This window comes from Equus quagga, chromosome 3, assembly GCF_021613505.1.
Source record: "Equus quagga isolate Etosha38 chromosome 3, UCLA_HA_Equagga_1.0, whole genome shotgun sequence".
NCBI lineage: Eukaryota > Metazoa > Chordata > Mammalia > Perissodactyla > Equidae > Equus > Equus quagga.
Window position 1 is genome coordinate 153830957 of NC_060269.1, and position 19584 is coordinate 153850540.

The 19584-nt window shown below is 46.5% G+C and overlaps 1 protein-coding gene across 4 annotated transcripts in view; it reads right to left on the bottom strand.

Annotated features, from left to right (window-relative positions):
- Positions 1–1427: 1427 nt before the first annotated feature.
- RNF4 (ring finger protein 4) overlaps positions 1428–19584 on the bottom strand; it is a 34097-nt gene continuing 15940 nt past the window's right edge. For 3 of the 4 annotated variants that reach the window (XM_046655861.1, XM_046655865.1, XM_046655862.1), the window contains 6 exons: positions 18651–18765; positions 16567–16646; positions 5699–5708; positions 5078–5237; positions 4290–4338; positions 1428–3666 (listed from right to left, as the gene is read on the bottom strand). In XM_046655861.1, coding sequence (XP_046511817.1) covers positions 3517–3666; positions 4290–4338; positions 5078–5237; positions 5699–5708; positions 16567–16646; positions 18651–18765 — 564 coding nt within the window. In that variant the 3' untranslated portion in view covers positions 1428–3516. The remainder of the gene's footprint in view (positions 3667–4289; positions 4339–5077; positions 5238–5698; positions 5709–16566; positions 16647–18650; positions 18766–19584) is intronic. The other variant, XM_046655863.1, reaches the window with a different exon arrangement.

A 19584-nucleotide genomic window follows, 5' to 3' on the forward strand; every position in this document is an offset into this window, starting at 1 on the left:
AAAAAGAACCCCAAAAAACAAAACAAGAACCTCTAGCTAACTATTTCTTGGTGAAAATGCTCACCAACACCATCTACCAGTAATAGAGGTACTGGAGGTAACAGCAAGGTAAGAAGAAAGTTCCAAGAATTAGGAAGGAGCAGTTCAATGCGGATGATGCAGATGTGAATGTAGAAAGTTCAACAAAAATCAAAATTAGAATGAGACTTTGGCAAGGATACTAGACACACAATATGCAAAAACAAGTTAAATTTCTATGACAACAAAAAAGATGTAGTTAAGACAGACAGCATTTAAGTTTCAGAAATCTTAAGAAACCTGGAAACAACCCTTCTGTCGCCAGCCTCAGGCGCCCCTTTGGTCAGAGCCAGCCTGTGCATCCGCAGCTTCCAACCCAATCGTAGGCTCTCCTCTCCTCTCTGGGCTGGCCTGGGAGGGAGGCCGCATCTGACTCCTGGCTTCAGGACCAGGGTTAAGGACTCTGCTGGCCCTGCATGGCCACCCAGGAAGTGTCTGGTCAGGCACACCGTCAGGCCTCATGCAGGACCTACTGTGCAGGAGGGAGGTCTCTCTCAGCACCTGTCACAGGCCCTTGGACCCTTTCCTCTCCTCTTCCCCTAGATAACTTTTTGGACCTTGAGGACTGCAACTCAGCGCCCCCTCCTGCTCTCGACTCCCGTACCTCACCAGTTTAGATTTTCCACTGGCCTGGGGGACAGTCTCCCTCAATGAATGTACATGCCAGGAGCGATGTAGCCAGGTTTCTCAGTACTCACCAGAGCCCAGCATCGTACCAGGAGTGTGGCAAACACACAGGAAGCAGCGTTTGAACAATGTCTCCAACAGAAGGTTGGCCTCTCAAAGTTAGCACTGTCATTTGCCTGAGCCCCAGGCACCCAACACATTAGCCTTTTCTCTCTCTAGGGACCACTCAACATGCATAGAGAAGGGCAGGGAGGCACAGGGCAAGCTCTGCCATCACCTACTCTTGGGAATCCCAAGCCCATTCCCCCTTTTCTGCTTCCCCGGCATTGCTCACTTGGGACCCTGACTGGCACACCATGCATTCCCGGGCCCCCGCTCCCATGCCTGAGTGGTGGGGCCAGGGAGGCTGTACTGCCAGATTCCCAGGTCAATCTGAGTCCATGCTGCTCAGAGCTTCCTCTCCTGTGCTGGTGCTGGCCAAACTGAGCAGACAACCCCACAGCAACCTCGATTCTTAGGACTGAGGTTAAGATTCTGCTCAATTAGGGATTCCAGGGCATGGAGCTGTGGTTCTGCTCCAAGGATGGCTTCTCACCCACTGGTTTCTGGGTCCGTACACTGACGCAAAATACACTCATCATGAGGCAGACAGGAATCACAGACCTTGGGCAAAGGGTGGGGGATATTGATCCCAGAGAGCAAATGAATGTATGAAAAAGATATTTGATTCAAATTAATGGTTTTATTTCCATCTGTAACACTAGCAGAGGAGTCCAAAACAGACTGACATACACGGATATAGTTTAAATGTAACAAAGAAAGATTTGAACTATGTACATTGAGGAAGGGAAAGGGATTGTTTCCATATCAACCTTTTCCTACTTCGCAGTTTCTGAATACTAGAAACTAAACATTTTTTCCCAATTTAGTATGAAGGAATATAACTTTTATGATTAATCATTTGTCCTTAAGCATAAAACTTAAGAGGTTTTGGCTGCGTGGTCATCTTGGCTCCTGAAGTCTGGGTATCATCAGAAACAAAACAGTGTTTCCATGAAGCCCAGCAGGAACTTCATGGCAATGATGTCTAACCGGAAGGCAGACACACCGCACATCACACTGATGAAAACTGATGTCCTGCCCTCCTCAACTCCAAGTAGAAAATTAGTACTTTCATTCAAACTAACTGGAAGTGAGCCCAACAGTCAAAAAGTCAAAATGAAGAGTAAAATGATTTTCTTTTCACATAGAGGAACACTCCTTCAGCCCCGTTTAAAGTGAATTCTGTGCCAAGTTCCTGCTCCTTCAGAAGGGTAAACTGAAGGTCAGTTATTGCTAGCAAAGCCAGAGGAGGCCCCTTTTCCACTCTAAAGATGTTTCACATGAAAAGGCTGTTGGTTTGGCTTGAAGCCCTCTGAGGAAGGAGTTGGAGGCAGGCTGGCAATGCGAGGCCCCTCCCCTACTAGCCACCCCCAGCCCTGTGCTGTTAGGGGCAGGCTGCACCACCCTGTCGCCCCCTTGAGGACCTGAGGCTCTCACACCCTTGTGGAGGTGAACAGAGGGTGCTAACTGGGCCCCTTGGAGAGGAGAGGACACCAGACTCTGCCACCCAAAACCTACAGAGCAGCCCAAAGCCCAAAGCCCAAAGAGCAGCTTCTGAAATGAATGTCAGTTGGTGTGGGCGGGTGAGAAAGCCAAGGCAGCGCCCAGCCAAGTCAGGTGGGCCAAGCTCTTGGAAACACAGGGCAGCTGTAACTTGGGCAACAGCATGGACACAGGTGGCTGATAAGGCCACAATTACTGCCACCACTTCCCAGTATCTATGCTTGAGTAGACATTAGGCAGTGGGGACTGAGGACCAGAGGACATATGGCAAACACAGGATGGATTTTATCAGAAAAGAGAGAGGACACCTGACCATGTGCCTGCCCTGTTTACCTTGCATGGCCTATGCCAGGTGAAGAACTCTGGGGCATGGGTAAAGTTCCTGAGAACAGGTGGTGAACAAGATGGGGTGGGACAGGCACTGCTCCACAGGCAACATGAGGCCTCTGAGGGGACACTAACAGTGCTACATCCCCTGGGCTGCTGAAAAGGAGGCAAAGAACGGGCTTTATTGCACATTTCGTTCTCAGGAAACTGGGGATTGCCCTGCAGAGGTTCTCTTGATCTGGAGAAATCCCTGCACATCAATGCTAAGGTGCAGGCAGAATCACAGGTGACCTCTGACTCTCAAGGGAAGAAAACAAGTCCAATGGTTGGTCTTTCTGGGGCCGTGCTTGCACCTGGGATCCTCGGGCCAGATGGACGATGTCTGGCTTGGTCACTGTAGTGGGCAGACGCCGGGGACGAGGTAGCACGCCTGGGAGAACTGGGCGGACCTGCTCCGCTCTCCGGCCAGGGCCAGCCCCTCGACGACACCGCCAATAGGAAGCAGGGGCAAACTTTCCAAATGGGGAAAACTTCTTGGCAAACGTGCAGGTTCCAGAAAGAGGCTGGAACCACAATTCTCAATTCCAATGTGCCTGACTCCCTCCCTCCTACCCTGGAACTGGACCACCCAGAGGAGCAGAGATACAGACCCTGGCCTGGGAGGGTCCCGGCTCCAGCCCCACAGCATCACACCGGAGGTAATGAAAGGATCCAAGAGGGGGTTGGAAACAAGGGAAAAGTTTACATATCAGATGTTGGTTCTGAAAATAGTCTTTGAGCTCAGGAAATTGGAGGCAGATAACCTATGTAAGGCTGTGTGGAGAACCCAGCCAAGCTGGCTGCCTGTCCATCCATCTCTCCTAAGCAGCTCTCAACACTTCATATATAAATGGGGTGGTATCGTTTGTGGTTGATCTTTTTCCTGCAAGTTGGGCAAGTGTTAGCATTCTTAAGGGAATCACGGAGGCACTGGCTACAGAAGACATGGCCACATTCTGTAGAAACAATGAGACGTCCATTCTGCACAATCTAGAAAATATAAAAAGGAACAGCCTTCATGTTTACCCTTGTCCCAGAGGAGCAGTCCCCAGAGAATCCCACTCCCGACCATCCACAAAACGATGAGTGAGAGGGAATGCAAGGCCACGGGCTGCAGCGGGAAAAGCAGGGAGACGGTCTGCAGGACCAACAACATCTGCTCTGAGGTCTCAGTCAGGCAAGTACCCGTGGTGTCTCTGAAGCTAAAAGCAGAGGCAGGAGCCAGTCTCCGGGCAAGAACAGTTTGAGGGACTTAAGGCACGTGAACCCATAGGCCTAGTGAGATCCAGGGCTGCTGTGTGGACACATGGTGGGGCAGTCCTGGAGGGCTCAGGGGCGACAGTTCTCCTACTTAGGCCAGGACAGAGAACACACAGGGCTGACCAACTTGCACAAATAACCCAGGGAACATAGGCCTGAGTTGAAGGCTGCAGGGCCCAAGAAGTTGGCACATTCTCCCTTCACGCACAAATGTGACAAGCCATGTGCCAGCTCAGGTGACTACAGAACGAAGTTGTCAAATCCCACCTAATGAGAAGATTCTCTCTCATCTAATTCTCTCACTGAAGCAGTCTGGAAACCAGGAGCAGGGAAGACAAGCTGGGTTTGCTTACCTCCGAGTACCCGTCCATGCAGATCGGACAACTGACAGTACCAGAGGGCCTAAAATCACAGTGCTTCACGTCAGTTCCTCAGCAAACTCAAACATTCAATCACTCACTCTAAGTGGTTTCATATAAGCAGCCCATATTCCCTACAAGAGCCTCCTCTGACTCTGCCTTAGCACAGGCACCCGGGAGACTTACAGGAAGCCGGCTGCCCCGAGGGGTTGTGGTGGGGAGGCCATGAGAATGGGGAGGAGAGAGATGGGAACAAGAGAAGATGCAGACAACCTGAGTCACCCTGTCCACCCCCATTCCCCCAGCCTATGCTCCCCCACGTCCCCTCTTCCAGCCTCCCTGTCTGGGGCAGGGATGTGCTAGCACGCCTCAAGCACTCCTACTGCAGGAGGCTGGGGGCCACTGGGTCTGTTCTTCACATCAGGTGGTGGAGTGTGCCACCAACCTGGGGCTATTCACACCCACCCTGCCAGTGCCTGGCACACCCTGGTCATGGTGGGAGTGATCCAAAGCTAAGCACAGCTCTGGTCCCACTTGCATCCAGCTTCTGGGCAGATGCTTTGACAAGCCCTTCTCAAGCCGACGGCTCACAGCACTTGCTGAAGGTCCAGTTTTTTTTAATACCGTGCCCCCTGCCCCACCCTCTCCACTGAGAAATGGAGAAGGGGGAAGAGAACGACTCCCACTCCAGGGGGCCAACAGTGTCCCACATGGCCAGAGGCTTCTTGGTGAGGGAGCTTGTCCCCAGCATGGTGGCAGCAGGGTGGTGGGCAGGCTGGTACCTGAGTCCCGTAGCTGCCTCTTCCCTGGTGTTTCTCGGAGTATGGGTGGTCACATACACGTCTCTATCCCTGGACAGCTCCTCGTCATCACTGCTCACAACACAGCTGTCAGCGTGGTCCTGGCGTAGCCTCCTCGCATTCCTCCTTGGCCGCCTCCTTTCTAAGGTGTGAGTCCATGTTCAGGGCAGGGGCCTCCCAATGGACCACCCTCACCACCCTCCTTGCCACCTGGGAAAGGCCAGTCTCACACCCCAGGGAGGAACAGTCAGCTACCATGCCCAGCCATACCCCAGAAGGTCCTCCCCAGCTCCTCAGAAGCCACCCTCCTGTCTTCCCAGGAGAAGCCCCCATTGCTGCCATGAACAGGTGCCAGAGCTGTGGGTACAGTCTAAGGCAGCCAGCTTTCTCCAAAATCCAGTGGGACTGTAGCTCAGCAAGAGGGTGTGAAGTCTCCTCAGTAGGCTCAGAGGACTGACTGAAGGCCGGTGACCCGGCATTACCACAGGTGTCTTCCCACCTGGCGTTCCTGCACCCATGGGTCTGGCAACGCCTGCACATGCACCCCTCACCCACGTCAGTTCTCCATCCAAACCCACTGACAAAGGAGAGGAAACCACTCACCGTCAACAATCTTTTAAAAAGGAGAAAAACAGAAAAGAAAGACACAATCAGTTTGACATAAAATATTCTGTATTTTTAAAAACTCTTAAATGATAAAATTGAAGGATTTCCTGTTTCAAATGCAAAGTCCTTAGGGGACCAGCCAAGCCCCACATGGCATGGACAGGTCCAAGGAGAGGGCCCCGCCTGTGCCCAGCTGCAGCAGGCCTACACGCCTCTTCTCTCCAGACAGGCCCACCCCAGACCTCTCTGCCTCCCAGCAGCTGCCGTGCTGTGCTCCAGCCCCCCAGGCATTTAGTGAGTCTCTGGGAGCTGCTGGCCGTGTGACCTGGGGAAGTTACTTACCCTCCAGGAGCTGGCAACTTCCTCTTCTGAAAAACAGAGGCACCAGTGCCCAGAGCTCACCACTGTGTTGTGAGGACTAAATGAGACAACGACTACACCACAGGGCACCAGGGACACAGAGCCCATGACTAGCTCCACATGCTCTCCTTGCCGACACAGCCAGCAAGAGAATCTTACTCCATGTAGGCTATTGCCAAAGATGGAGCCTTTATTGGGAACAGGGTGTGCAGTGCTTAATACATTATTAAAAATAATTAAGTAACAAACAAAAACAGGCCATGCAGGGAGTAATGAGAGTGACATACACCAAGGACTGAGATCAATTCAATTGTGTTCTTGAGGCCTCCAAAAGTTAATGAGAACTTGACAAGCCCACTGCCTGACTATTCAGAACTCACAGTAAGGCTAATTCTGCTCTAACAGTTTCAAACCAGGTGACTTCAGCTCTGCCACTGAGTTACTACTACCTGTCTATGGTATCACAAACAGCACATCCTTTCCCTCTTGCTCATCGTGTGTGACTACTTCGGAAAAGCTCTCATGACTGCTGCTGAAAGCCCTGCTGCCCACCTCTCCTTGGCTGACACCTATGGCAGGGGCACGGCAGGGGGCATGGGGGCTGCCTCCTTTGGGCACACTGTCCTGCCCTGCAGAGGTGGGAAGTTTAAACTCTCTAGTGTGACTCCCTTGCAGCAGGGTTTCTGGACATGAACTAAACTCCCTCAATGAGACACACTTATGCTATCTGGAGGGCAGGAAGGTGGAGGCCAATTCCAGCTACTGTAGGTGTTGCTGCCGGCAGATACAGCTGGGGGCATGCAATGTCCTAAGCCCAGGTCCCTCCTCCCTGGCAAGGGGCTGTGGTAGTGTTTCCTTGAAACCAAAGAGATCAGTGCAGGTAGTGGCTCCCACAGTGGGTCAAAGCTGAGATGTTGGACTTATTCCTAGAAACCTGTTCCTCCAACCTTTTCAACATCATGAAGCAACTCCTCACATATATTAAAACCCACTTCTGCTTCAGAACAACTAGAGTGGATTAAGTTTTCCAACCCGAACCCTGACGGACAGATGGCCATCTCAGGAAGGAAGAAGGTCTGAACGTAAAGATCTTCATTTTGCAGATGAGAACGTAACCCACACGTGGGGCTACTGAAGGCCCTCTTTTAAAAAGGAGAATAACACAAAAGAAAGACACAATCACACTATGAAACTAGGGGACAGTCAACTTTATCATCAGGACCATATTTACTGGAAGAAAGGCTTGGGCTGGCAGAAGGTGCTGTGCATATGAAGTCTAGAAAAGGGGAGGGAGCTCTGAATTTGGCCGGGATCAGAAGGAAATTCTGCTGTTGGCAACAATGACCCTGGCTTTCCAGACCTCCAGCACTGCCTTCACCTCCCTTTGTCAAGATGGACCACTGGTTAGATCTAGATACACCTGGAACGAGTGTCACACTGCTGGCTCCCCAGTAACCAGTGTGTGGGAGGTGGGTCTCCCAGGCTCTGAGTCAGACCCAGCTCGCCTCTGGCAGTGCCAGACTCAGGGCCAGAACTGAACACAGAGCCCCAGGGAGGTGCACATGCTCCCTAGTCTCAACACCCACGATGTGTGCCACTGCTCCACACATAACTACTGCACGAATGAAGACATGGTGGCCAGAGAGCCTCCCTAACTGGTGGTGACTTTCCCCTATTCTTCAATAGAAGTAGAGCTCAGAGATGAGGCTTCTTGCCCAAAGGGCAGAAGAATGGCACCACAGCATGGCCTCCCAGCTCCATGCCCTTTCCACGCCCCTGTGCCACCTCCTAGCTGACGGACAGGAGACGCTATCACTGGCGTTCCCTCCAGCAGCTGAGCCATGTCAAATTCTGGAATCCCCACAGGTGTCTGCAAACGCTCTGGAACGTCCTTCCTCATGGCTGTAACCCTGCAGATGGCACAGTGCTTGCTGGGCACAGAGACGGCAGCAGGGTGAAGAGTATGAGGGCTTCAGAAACGTCGACTGCAGGAGTGCACAGGCGGAAACAGGCACAACACAAGCTCTGGAGGCTCTCACCTGGCTGACAGGCCATTAAAAGAAAGAAAACTCCAAATCAAAACAACCCAATTCACCAGTCCCCTGGTCTGAACAGCTGAGTTAGTACTGTGGCGAGCTGGCTCAAGATCAGACCCACACATTCCACTTCACCTTTAGTCTGGCTTCTATTTTTTTGACTACGGAATAAACCACAGGTCAGCGCATTTAGAAACAAGTGGAGACATCTGGAGAATGAAGAGCCTGCAGCAGGCACATCTGGTGCTGCTTCCTTTCACACCTGGGCACTCTGACTCCAAGTCGGCCACCCAAAGCCCCTTTGAGTTTCGGAAGCATAGGTGAGCCTCCGAAAACCTCCAAGTGCAGACACCCATGTCACAGGCTCCTGGTCGGTGGAGGACAAGCCCTTCCTCTACTAGTGGACAAAATGCCTGGCATTCTAGGTGGCTTCCAGGACTGTGGCAATAAGCCTGGGTGAAACAACGGGACAGAACCAAGTGGCAGGAATCATTGGGGTCCTCTCCACACAAGCTTACCCCTGGCACTTCTAAGAAGGTTCACCCAGCCGAGAGCACAGACAGCTGCTCGCTTTAGATGACCTTCTCACTCAGCATCACACATTGTTCCACTGGAAAAAACAGCCATCTCCAACCACTGTGCCCACAAAAGGCTACTCTTTAGACCCAGTAGTTGCACATATGATCCAATTACAGATTACTCTTGCTGTAGCATTGCCAGGAATACCAGGAAGACTGGTGCGGACATTAACATTCTCCTTAAGTCGGTAATCCATGTCAGATTCTATGTACAGCTGCTCCCCCAAGTCCTGGGCATGATGAGCTCGTCTTTCTTCATATATAATTACACTGGTTCACTCATTCTAACAGTCATTGTGTGCCCCTCATGCCCTTTACTACTCCCTGAGATGGACAAGGCTCTGTCCCCACCCGCCAGGGAGCTGCGGTCAAGCAGACCCTTTCAATAGTTTCATAAATGAAAAACCAGGCAGGGTACAGAGTATAACATAAACAGCATGATTCGTTAGTACACTATGGAAAGAGACCAAAAAAGATTCCAGGAAACCAACTTGACTTTAAAAGGAACAATCTTTTGAAATTCAATGAGGGAAAATAGTTCAAGCAAATACATTTTCAATAACCTCTCCCTTAAAGACTCAGTTTCTTAAAGAGGGGAACAAGTCTCTTTTCTATCAGTTCATCATTTCTAGCCAGAGCAGAGACTGGCATACTGCAAATGCTCATGAAAAGTAGCCTGAAATTTTTAATTCACCTATTAAACCAGGTCAGAAAGCAGAAGGATGGAAAACATAAGCAGAGATTTCCAACAAATGGCAGGCCCGTATTTCCATCAATTTTCCCAGTGAAAACAACCAAAAACAAGGTAAAACATACATACTTTAAGAGGTATCAAAAAAAATTATCCAACCAAAAGTGAAGGAAGTATAATAATCCAGAGGAAAAAAGCATAGAAGATTCTTGAAAAATTAAAGCCTACTTCCCAAAGCCTCACAGAGAAATCAAAGCCCAGGCAGGAGCCGTGGGGAAAGGTAATTTAGTGGAAGCCAGCCACCCTGTACAGGCCAGGCTTAGAGCAAGTCTCAGCAAACTTCAAAGAACTAACACACAAAACATAGTTTCTGATCAATAATGCAAAGAATCAGTATCTTAAAAAAAGAAAGCTCCCATATGTTTAGAAGTTAAAAAATACAAATTTGATAAATATGTTGGATTGTGAAATACTAATAACAAAACTTGCAGGATAGAGCTAAAGAAAATATCTTAAATGCATTTATTAGAAAAGAAATGGGGCCAGCCCTGTGGCTGAGTGGTTAAGTTCGTGTGCTCCGCTGTGGCAGCCCAGGGTTTCGCTGGTTCGGATCCTGGGCATGGACATGGCACTGTTCATCAAGCCATGCTGAGGTGGCACCCTACATGCCACAACAGAAGGACCCACAACTAAGAATATACAATTACGTACTGGGGGGCTTTGGGGAGAAAAAGAATAAAATAAAATCTTTAAAAAAAGAATAAAAAAGAAACGATGAAAACCAATGTTAGAAAAAGCAAAATAAAGAATAAATCAATTAATGAAGGATCCAATAAAGCCTTGGCAATACTAATTTAAAAAGATAGAGAACACAAATAACCAGTGTGAGAAATGAAAAAGGAGACATCACTACAGATTCCACAGAACATAAAATATTATCAACAAATTTACGCCAATAAAAGTGAAAATTTTAGATGAAATCGATAAATTCCTAAAAACTGTAGTTACCAAAACTCATTAAAACTCTAGGTCAGGTACTTTCACTGTAGAGTTCTACGGAAGATTCAAGGAAGAAATAATTCCAATCTTACAAAATCTTCTGGAGAACAGGAAAAAAGGGTGCTCAACTCATTTATAAAGATACCAATACTCTGATACCAAAACCCTATAAGGAATGTGTACAAAAGAAAAATTACAGACCAATCAATCTTACTCATAAACATAGACGGAAAAATCAGATACCAAATAGTAGCAAACTGAATCTAGCAATATATAAACAGATAATGTCACTACAATGTTTAATTGGTTTAACACTATAAACCAATGTAATTTTCCACTTTAACATAGGAAAGGGGAAAAATTATCATTAGACGGAATTGTTAAAATTTCTCATTGATTCACAATGAAACTTGTAGCCAAACAGAAAACAGAGAGGAATTTCTCCAATGTGATAAAGTGTTTAAAGAAACAAAAGAGACTCCTATAGCAGAGATCTTATGTAATGGTAAAACTTTGAAAGAATTATTTCAGATTTGGAATGAGACAACAGTGTTCATGACCGTCACCATTTTTACTCGGCCAGTGCTGAATTTTTTAGCCAGTGCATTAAGGCAAGAAAAAAGGAAATAGCAAAGAACCAAAACTTGCTCCTTGTACACAGAAATCCAAAAGATACACAGATTCAGAACTGCTAGATTAAAAAAAGGAAAATCGATAAAACTCAACTGCATTTCTTTATATTAGCAAATAATAAAAACAACACCAAACTTTAAAATACCATTTTTAATGGCATCCTAAAATACTATATACCTAGGAACAAATCTAATGAAAGACTTGCAAAACCACTACAAGGAACAGTATAAAACTTCACAAGAGGTCTGAAAGATCCCCATTCTCAAAAAATACACAAAAGTCAATTTATGTGGATTACAGACCTAAATGTGAAAGGCAAAACAGTAAAACTTAGAATACAGAAACGTATTTTTCCTATATAGGATTTTCTTCAACATACTGATAATTCAACTGTATTAAGAACCTCTGCACATAAACCAAAAGGAGAAAAGACAAGCATCTGGGGAGAAGATACGAAACAGAATTACTGGCAGGTTCATTTATAAAGAATACCTAAAACAACAGGACAAGGCAGATAATCCAATGGAAAAATGAGTAGGAAAAAAGATTCACTATTAAAAAAAGACAAAAAGGTTGCTTTGTTCAATTTCTTCAGCTATTTTAAAACTTGTATATACAACATGTGGGTTAAAAAAACTAAAACAACAAAGATTTGAACAGGCAGTTCACAAAAGAGGAAAATGAACGACCAATAAACATAAAAAGATGTCAATTTCAACAGTAATCGGGAAAACACAAATTAAAACACAATGGGATACCACTAGGCAACCATCACACTGGCTAAGAGTCAAGTGGTGGTACAACCTCTTTGGAAAACAGTCAGGCATTAATCTAGTAAAAATCAAAGATATGCATACCCTGGGACCCAAGAGTGATGACCTTTTTTGGATATGCAATGCCAAAAGTAAAGTTAATTTTGAGGAAAAATATCAAACTATGGATGTACAAAGTCTCATTGCATCTTATAGCATTTTTTATCTCTCCTAATTCATTGGGGGCTTTGGATTCCTTAGTGAGCTGGAAAAACCAGAGTCTGTGAAGAGGTTCTCATCTAGTCTGAAGAGGGTTCACAGCTGCTCTGAAACCATCCCTGGGTCCTGCTTTAAGGTTCCAGAGCTACTTCTGAGCAGAGCTCAAGTGTGGTACACTTAGCCTATCCCAGATTCTGGTGGAACTTGTAAGATCAACCTCAGTTTGGGAATGGATACATTTACCCATTTCACACTCTCTTGCAGGCAGGGCCTGAGGTCACCGTGAACTTTAATTCATCTAATAGATGCCCCTTGTCCTGAGTTAATACTACGAGGTTTCCCAGTAGATCTGCGTAGGTAGTGAGTACTTCAGCCTCAGGTGTATTTCTCACTGTAAATTTAAAAACTGGCATTTGGATTTACTAAAATGAACAACAACAAAAGGTGGAGAATGATGAGAGTAAGAAGTGTTATTAAGTCCAAAACAATTATAGTCACTAGCCACTTAACAACATGGATATGTTCTGAGAAATGAATCATTAGGTGATTTTGTCATTGTGTGAACATCACAGAGGGTCCTTACACGAACTAGATGGTACAGCCCACTACACACCTAGGCTACATGGTATAACCTAATGCTCCTGGGCTGCAAACCTGTACAACATGGTACTGTACTGAATACTATAGGCCAACTGTAACACGATAGTCAGCATTTATGTATCTACACAAATCTAAACATACAAAAGGGACAGTAAAAATATGGTATAAAAGCTAAAATATGGTACACTTGTAGAGGGCACTTACCATGAATGGAGCTTGCAGACTGGGAGTTGCTCTGGGTGAGTAGTGAGTGCGTGGTGAGTGAATGTGAAGGCTAGGACATCACCGTGCGCTACTGCAGACTCTGTGACACTGTACACTTAGGCTACATGAAACTTATTAAAAAATATTTTCTTTCTTCAATAATTAACAGCTTACTCTAACTACAAACTTTTAAATCTTTTTAACTTTCTGACTTTTGTAACAACACTTTTCTTAAAACACAAACACACTGTACACTGTACAAAAATATTTTCTTTCTTTATATCCTTATTCTGTAAGTTTTCTATTTTTAAAATTTTTAATTTTCTTTTTTACCTTTTAAACTTTTTCATTAAAACCTAAGACACAAACACACACGTGAGCCTAGGCCTACACAGGGTCAGGATCATCGTCGCTGTCTTCCATGCTCACATCTTGTCCCACTGTGGAAAGTCTTCAGGAGCAGTAACACGCATGGAGCTGTCCTCTCCTGTGATAACAGGGCCTTCTGCGGGAACACCTCCTGAAGGACCTGCCTGAGGCTCTTGAGGAGGCATCACTCTTTTCAGAAATATATCCACGGTGGTTTGCTTGGTTTGTTTCTTTTTTTCATCATAGATTTGCTTGTAAGCAGATAATGCACTATGAACATTCCTCTCTATTAACAAAAACCTTTCGGTATTGGGGTCCATGTCTTCAAACTTTTTAAGGAGCTTGCTGAGGTCTGTAAAAGCTTCTGCTAAACCCTTCACTGTGAATTTTCTTGGGGATTCCTCCTCCTCTTCTCCCACAGTTTCCTTTTCTCTTACCTCTTCTTCAGCTATGCGTTTCTGCTCCAGTTCCAGCTCCTCTTTAGCCAACTCCTCAGGAACCAGCTCTAGAGTTTCCATAAGTTCTTCCCCTGCCTTTACATCAGTACTTGCAGACTCACCACTCATCTTCACATTATGTAATGAATAACGATTCTTGAATCGTTTAAACCACCCAGAGCTGGCAGTAAATTCAACATCGTAGTCAGGTCCAGCCTTTTCTTTCAACATTGCAAACAAACTTTTTGCTTTGGCAGTGATCATCATGGTGCTGAGAGGGATTCGCTTGTGTACCTGGTCTTCAATCCAGGTCATCAGAAGTTTTTCCATGTCTGATATAGGCCCTTCTCGAATTTTTGTTAGTCTAGTTGCCTTCAATGAAGCAGATCCTTTAACAGCTTCCATCACTTTATTCTTATTCTTCAAGATCGTAGCTATGGTGGAATGGGACATGCCTGACTGGCGAGCAATAACCATCACTGATTTTCCACCTTCGTAGTCCTTAATCACTTTTAATTTCGTTTCCAGGTCAATCACTCGACGTGGCCTCTTACTGGCAACATTAGCAGTGGATTTTGTACGCTTAGGGGCCATAATGAACAAAACAAGATGAGATTAAATCAAGCACAAGAGAAAATGATGCAAACAAGAGACACGGTAAGCACAAGATGTATGAGGCTGCTGCTGGCGTAACACAGCATACTGTTTTAATTTTTTTTATAAATAGAAAGAGTACACTCTAAAATGATGATAAAAAGCATAGTATAGTAAATACATAAACCAGTAACAGTCGTTTATTATCAAGTATTATGTACCGTACATAATTGTATGTGCTATACTCTCATACTACTGACAGCATAGGTTTGTTTACACCAGCATCACCACAAACATGTGAGTAATGTGCTGCACTACAACATTACGACGACTATGACATCACTAGGCAACAGGAATTTTTCAGCTCCGTTATAATCTTATGAGACCAGCTTCAAACATGCGGTGTTGTTGACCAAGATGTCATTATGCGGCGCGTGACTGTATTTTACGGCTGGAAACAATGAGGTCACAGTAAGATAAGTCCTCTGATCAAACTGACCAGTACATCTGGGACCAGAACCCAGGACTCCTGCCTCCCAAGCCAGTCTCCCCTTTATCTATCTGCCTGCCTTATGGCTATCTACCCACTCCCAGGACAGCTCTCCCAATTCCAACATTCCTGTCCTTGTGTCTCTGGATGATACTCCATGCGTGGGGAAACAAGAAGGTAGGAAAGCTATGGAAGAAGCCCACGTAGCAAGAGGAGTCTAGTCATCAAAACAAAACCAAGGCATGGAAGGGGACGTTGTGATGTCAGTTTGTCACCCAACAGAAGCCAATCATTGTCACCTTGAGGGCAGGAAGTGAGGTCTTGTGAGCAGAATCCTGGTTATCTCCCCAGGACCTGGCACACTATAGGTGGACACTGAGGATCGGAGAAAATAAAGACTTGGCACTCCTTTTAAGTGTTAATCAGTAACCAGAATACAGGCTTTAGCTAAGGTACCAAATTAAGCTATCTTTCCAGATCCACACAGGAACTAGCACCAACGCCAGTCTGCATATATGTACCTCAGAAAATACACTCATCAGATCCTGGCAGGGAACACTTGTGGCTAAACCCACTCTGACTTATCCCATAAAGTTCTAACCCATCTCCAGGGAAACTACCAGCTCCCATGTGGGAGCCAATGTTCCACCTGAGCATTCATCCATGATCTGTTGAGGGTGGTTTAATAGCTTGGCAAGAGCAGCTGCCTTTCCTTTGAGATGGAGGTGTGAGGGGGGCCCATGAAAGGACAGACACACAACAGGACAGCCCAGTGGTTTCCAACCAAGACCAGAGTCTAAATCTCTAAATCTATCAAGACAGTTACCTGTCTTTGCCCTTTTCCTCTTTTAAAGAAGTCTTGATGCTTCTCAGTGCAATTCTGTTCTGAAATTCAAAACAGTCAGGATAACCCAAGACCAGTAGGCCCCAAGGCCAAGGGAAGACTCGGCCACTAGCAACTCTGACTCGCCCCACTGTACTACAGTCCTCAGCAGCACCTACCTCCCACTTGCCCAACATAGTCAAATGTCAACACTTCCACTCCACAAACTGCACACTATATCAAAAGGTACTCAAGAGGCATCCTCCAGAGAGGGAAATGCATCCTTAGGATTCGGGTCCAAGGGCTCATCAGACTCCCAGACCCATGCACAGGTGTGCACCTGTGCACTGTGGAGCAGGTCCACAAGATCTATTCCTCAACTTATCCTCTGACCAGACCAGGTCTCCTTCCTTGAGGGCCACACATTGGGTATATGTACTCCCTCCCAGAGTCCATAATTAGTGCCATGGGAAGGGGGCGTAAGCTACCTCCCAGGCTCCGTCCTCCCTAGTCACAACACAACCAAGGCATCAGGTGGCAATGCAGGATACCTGCATCCTCCAAGGCAGCTGCTTCTGGAACTCAAGAGATTTCCCACTGGCTGTGCTGAGCAAATATTTCCATTCCCACCAGCTATGAAAGTGTAAACTCACATCTACTGGGCACCATCCTAGGTGCCAGGCACTCAAATACAGGATCTCTTTTAATCCTCACAATACTCTATCCACATGGATGGCATATCCCCATTTTACATGAAAGAGGCTAAGTAACTTGCCCAAGGTCACACAGCTGACGTAAAGTGTAGAATCAGAGACAAAAGAGAGATGGGGGCCTCAGAGTTCTCCCCAAATGGCTTTTGAGCCAGCTGTGGAAAGGTCAGGGTCACATAGATATACTGTCCACAGGCAACAAAGCCACAACAAATGATTTTCCTGAAACCTTTCCCATCTTGGGCTCCAGTCACTGAATGCATGAGTTTCTTCAGTAAAAGCCATAACCTGTGACCAAGGCCTTCAGACGTCGGTGCTGGCCAGGGACCCACGGCCAAGAAAGTGCCAACTCTCACACTCCAACACTTACCACGACAGAGTCATTGTGAGTCAAGTCGACAACCACAGGCTCTAAAGATTCACAGGTGAGGTCCACTATTTCGTCACCAGCTTCAAAATAAAGCATTTTAACAGCATTAGGAGGAAAGTAAATGCATACTGCTCTAAGCTTCATTAATATGATTACAAAGAAACTCATACCCCTGAAGTGCAGAATGCAAAGAGCATTAGGACCAATCCCTTTTTCAGGGGTAACAGCCAATGAATACTCCTTCAGAATTTTGCTGTGAGCGGCAGTGTAGTTTTTACAAATATACCATTGAGGAGAGGTCTTATGTGCATGTGAACACCTCTACCCCTGTGGCCTCACACTGCTACACGGCTAGGCCTCCATGCCCGCCCTGCTCCTTCACAGGGCAGAGGCAGCAACTTACCTGGGGGTGGGGGGCGTCTGAGGAAAGGATCAGGCATGCTCGGCTCAGGGATTCTCTCTTTGGGATGGACCCACCTGACATCTCTGCTCTCCTCCAGCAGGGGAAGCTGGCGGCTTACATTCACCCATAGACCTCAAGTCATGCTTAGCTCTGCACCTTCATTAGTTAGGTTTTAGTCTCCATTTAGGTCTCAAGCGCTTCCTAACTTGGGTGGACAAAAGGGGAAAGGATGTGTGCCAAACAGTTATGGGCACTTATGTCTGGAAGGTGGGAACGCATGGCAGAGTACAACTTCCATATATAAGTGAAAAAAGATTTACAACCATTTTTGCCTCTATTATTAACATCAAAAACTATGAGAACAGGACTTTTAGAAATAGTATTTGTTTAATATGTTTTGGGAAAGTGACATGTAAATACATTTAGCATACTCAAACATGTTTTATTTTCTTGTGTTAAAAGTTTCACAGGAATAAAACCCACAATATATAAGAAATATCCAATGCAATTTATACAAAATAACTTAATCGAGAGAGTGGGCCAGGGTCTCAGCCACCAGGCTTTTAGGAATTCATGGTTAAAAGTGAAACTCAGAGACCACAGAGACAATACTGACAACTTCACTACTCTGAAGAGCCCATGACATCTCTCTCAGACAAGCTGCTTCTCTTTAGGAAGATGGTGCTAAGGCCGAGAGCAAGTTGCTTCTGTTTAAATGGCAGGTGTTAGGCATTACAGTAACAAAAACAATCTCAATATATGCAGAGCAAAGGGACTCGATTCAGGCTGTTTGCCACTTCCCTGAGCAGGCAGAAGGGGAAAAATCCAGTCTAGCTTCTGCCTATACCAAACTCCCTCTAACACAGGCAGCTAGGGCAACAAGTTTGCTTTCTTGGACAATTTTTTGTCTTAATGAAAAAGAGAGGAGGAAAGCTATGTACTTAACAAGGCGAAGCAAAGTGGAGACACAATTTCAAATAGAAAAAGTCCCATGGCAGTCTCCTGTGCATTCCCAGAAGGCCAAATGGGTAGCTCCGCTAATCGGCCCTTTCAAAACCCACGGAGGGGGGCCTGCCCCGAGGCCAAGCAGTTAAGTTCGCATGTTCTGCTTCAGTGGCCCAGGGTTTCGCTGGTTCGGATCCTGGGCACGGACCTGGCACCACTCATCAAGCCACGCTGAGGCAGCATCCCACATGCCACAGCTAGAAGGACCCACAACTAAAAATATATACAGCTATGTACCGGGGGGCTTTGGGGAGAAGGAGGAAAAATAAAATCTTTGAAACAAACAACCAACCAACCCATGGAGGTCTTAGGGTACCAAAGAGGGCAGCTCTTCCTCACTTTAGCTTTAAGTTGTGAACGGTAGGTGAGTCTGTGCAGGTCTTATAAAGACACTGATATAAGCTAACCCTGGAGAGTAAATGTTATCTGCCAAGCACTATGCTAAGTGTTTTATGTTACTGACTTACTTCAGCCTTCTGACAACTCTACGTAGCAGGTACTAGTATTAGCCCCAGTTTCAGATGAGGAAACTGAGGCTCAGAGGGCTGTGTAACTTGCACAAGGTCCCCTGGCTGATGGGGGCACTGCTGGGGACCAAGTGGCTCCAGCGCGCATGCTCACCCATGTCTGTGCACACTGCACCACCCCATGGTCACGGTGTCCCTGGTGATCTTACCACTTTCCACGAGTTCTATGGGTTCTGCTTCCAAGGCCATCTCAGGGGTGGAGGCTGCTTCCCGAGTTCGCTTCTGGGCTTGTCTAGAATTTACTGTCCCGCCACGACGCTTTCTCTGAGGGTATCCAGGGGAAAACAGTCACATGAGCTCCTGACTGATATGATTTCACCAAGAAAAATATAAGGTTCACATGGGACTAGTTCAACTCATTAAGTAGAGTAGGAGGCCAGTGAACAGATCTGAGGTTATGTCCTTTCAAAACGTGAGATTCCAGAACACTCAGTCTTTAAAGAGAAATCACCCAAACAGAGTGAATACAAATTCTATAAAGCAAAACTTTTGTTATATCAAACTATGAGTCTATCAAAAGTACATAACACACAACCCTATAGAAGCCTCTGGTTCAGGCCAGGATTTAGCTGGAAACCCTTTCTTTTAACCAGACGTTACAGCCCAATCTTCCTTGGATTTGTGTTTGGCCTCATTGAGCCCTTTTGTTTCTCAGCCCAAAGACGCTCAGTTTCCCAAGTTTCTATCCACTGTGGAAAGCGGGTCTGTCTTTGGGAAATCTGGCCTCTAACTTTTCAGGATACTATCAAGTGTTGTTCACACCCTAACAATCACCCTCCCACAGCTCAAAGAACCAAAAACGTTTAAAGCCTGTTCCTAGTAGCTGCCTGAGAGCCATGCCTTCTGAAAGGCTCAGGCTCCCAATCAGCCTATCGGCAGCTCAGACTCTCTGAACCAGCCTTTCCTCCACACCCTTAAGCTGCTGAGTTACAATATGCTCCAGCACTTCTCACCTGGCTGGCCCTGAAAGCCAAGTTGAGACTATGCCCCCTGCAGCCTTCCTCAAAGGAGACAGAGCCTCCCGGCTGAGGCTGTCACCTTGCTGTCCCCACTCTGTACAGCCCTGACTAACCCTGGCTCCCT